Here is a 2443-nt window from a genome sequence, read left to right as displayed (position 1 = left end):
TAATACAAGTAAATAAAATAAAATAAAATCAACAATTTTATTACACACGTTATCTATGGGAAATTAATGAATGATTCATGTATAATAATATACGTTGGAAAGTTAAAGATTTCAACGTAGTTAATCCTGTAATTTGGAAGTAATCTGTAACTTTGAAAAGATGTTCATATTTCGTGTAAGAAAAGAATTATGCTGATTACTAAATAATGTGATACAGTCGATATTTAGGCGTAAATAAAATACTANTCAGAATGATCAACAGATTTGATCAACGTCACAAATATCACACATATTGTAATTTTTGAAATACAGTATATTAGAAAACAACTTCAATTTTTCTTTGAGGATTGCAATCAATCTAAACGTAACGACTCCGAATTTGTTTAATGTAATCATTGTGATATGTCATTTTCCCTTTAATCACTTTACAATAAGCCGAAATCGCCATATTTAATTCATATATAATTTAATGTAATGTAATGTTATCTACGCGCAGACGAATTATAGGTTTTCAACTTAAGTTATAACATTAGTAATAAATATATTAAAGCCATTCGTTACATTTTGTATATAATTACACATGACATGTTATGTACAGTAATATAGTATATATATTATACATGATTAGAGTAATCTACTGTCTCGGAATTAGAGAAATTTGATTTTATTTAGTTTGACCGGCTAAAGCAACACAAAACAAGAGTATTTACCAAAGGAATGCCTCTCGGAGGACAACAAAAAACATGTGATTTAAGTTTTAAATTGAGTTTTAAAAAGTAATTTATTTTAAATATTTCATTTCAATTGTGTTTTCGCTCCTTAAATTTAAATTATTATCTTCAAAATTAATCTGTTATAATTTACTGTGAATTGAATAATAATATAATGCTTACAATATTTGAATAGCTATATAAAAATAAATTCTAATATAGATTTTTTTTATTTTGACTGTTTTAATTTACTATATCTTTAGGAGACGACAATCCGAAAAGCAATACCTTACTAATTATTCTTTGTGTTATTTTTTCCGTAATTCTTAGTGCTGCGATAACCGTTGCTATTATTTTCTTTAAAAAGTAAGAAAACTAAAATGTTGCTCGTTAAATAATGTAGTGTATAAATAAATAATATGGTTCTATTGTTTTCTTTACTACAATATAGAAAATTATCCAATATGATATCGGGAAGAGCTCAAAATAACATAGTTTATCGCCCATCTGAAAATAATGAATTCAATACAAGAGGAATATCTGTTTATCCTGAAATTACTGGTTTCGATTACAGTAATCCCACAATAGAAACAACTCTTGAGATATTAGACAAACCCCCTTCATATGAAGAAATCATGACATTGTCTAAAAGTATGGTAAGTGTCTTTTTCTTTTATTATACAACTTAATTCCAAAATTTTTATACAAAATAAATACGTAAAGTACATACATACTATCAGACACATTAACTTGCATCTTCAATGGGAGAAATGCATTTCTGGATGCATTCAATAAAATGACATTGACGTAGATCATATTCTATTTAAGTGATCCCGTTGCCTATGCATAAAGACTTTTGAATGGTCAGATGGTCAAAGCAGTAAAACACTCAACCCATCTCTTTGGAAAATCCAAGATCGATCTGAGTCGGATTCGTGAGCCTGAGTCGAAATTATGAGGGAAATGAAAAAAGCATTTCTAGTGACTTTATCAGAAAATAGTAAAAAAAATATTCTTATTCAAATCAGTCTACTTGATCAATACCTCGATACATACTCAAATGGAATAGACAGGAATAAATATTACTATACAATATATATATATAATACAATTTATTTAACATACATCGAACATTATATATAACGAGCTATAATTTTTTATAAAAATAAATCAAAGCAACTGACAAAAAAATTAAATATATTTCTTTCCGGCTGTTATGTAGTCTATATATAACAAGGGAAATTATTGGAATTGTGTTAAATTTGACCCTCACAGTTGTTTGCAAATTTCCACGATCTCTTGAATCCTAAAAAGTCAAAAAAAGAGGAAAATTTCATGGTTATATATGTGTGTTTGTGTTGGCGTCTATTTCGTTTACTATCTCAGGATAAGGTAATGAAGAGGGAAACAAAATTTGACATATTTTATGTATAAGGAACATTGATACGATTAAATTTTTCGGCGGTTAAAGGTCGAGAGGGTGGGGAGATAGAAGGAAGTCCTGTAGCATATCTCGAATGGATGGAACTTAATGAAAAATTTTATACAGTCGTCCCCCCTATAACACTGTTGATTATTCCGTTTTATATGAATTCCATGTTGTACGAGTCACTTAGATTTTACAAATACAGTACGTGAACCGTTCACAGCCCGGCACACGTATTTGTAAAATCTAAGTGACTCGTACAACATGGAATTCATATAAAACGGAATAATCAACAGTGTTATGGGGG

General features: G+C 28.4%; 1 protein-coding gene across 1 annotated transcript in view; it reads left to right on the top strand.

The window, feature by feature from the left end:
- Positions 1 to 345: 345 nt before the first annotated feature.
- Positions 346 to 2443, top strand: part of LOC111615679 — a 9330-nt gene continuing 7232 nt past the window's right edge. Inside the window, exons 1-3 of the mRNA XM_023357112.1 lie at positions 346 to 776; positions 1041 to 1076; positions 1162 to 1366. Of these exons, the coding sequence (XP_023212880.1) occupies positions 718 to 776; positions 1041 to 1076; positions 1162 to 1366 (300 nt within the window). The 5' untranslated portion in view covers positions 346 to 717. The remainder of the gene's footprint in view (positions 777 to 1040; positions 1077 to 1161; positions 1367 to 2443) is intronic.

The sequence above is a fragment of the Centruroides sculpturatus genome, unplaced genomic scaffold, assembly GCF_000671375.1.
Source record: "Centruroides sculpturatus isolate CEXI.00-Female unplaced genomic scaffold, Cexi_2.0 scaffold1076, whole genome shotgun sequence".
In the NCBI taxonomy this organism is placed as follows: Eukaryota; Metazoa; Arthropoda; class Arachnida; order Scorpiones; family Buthidae; genus Centruroides; species Centruroides sculpturatus.
This window is presented reverse-complemented; position numbering and strand designations above follow the sequence as displayed.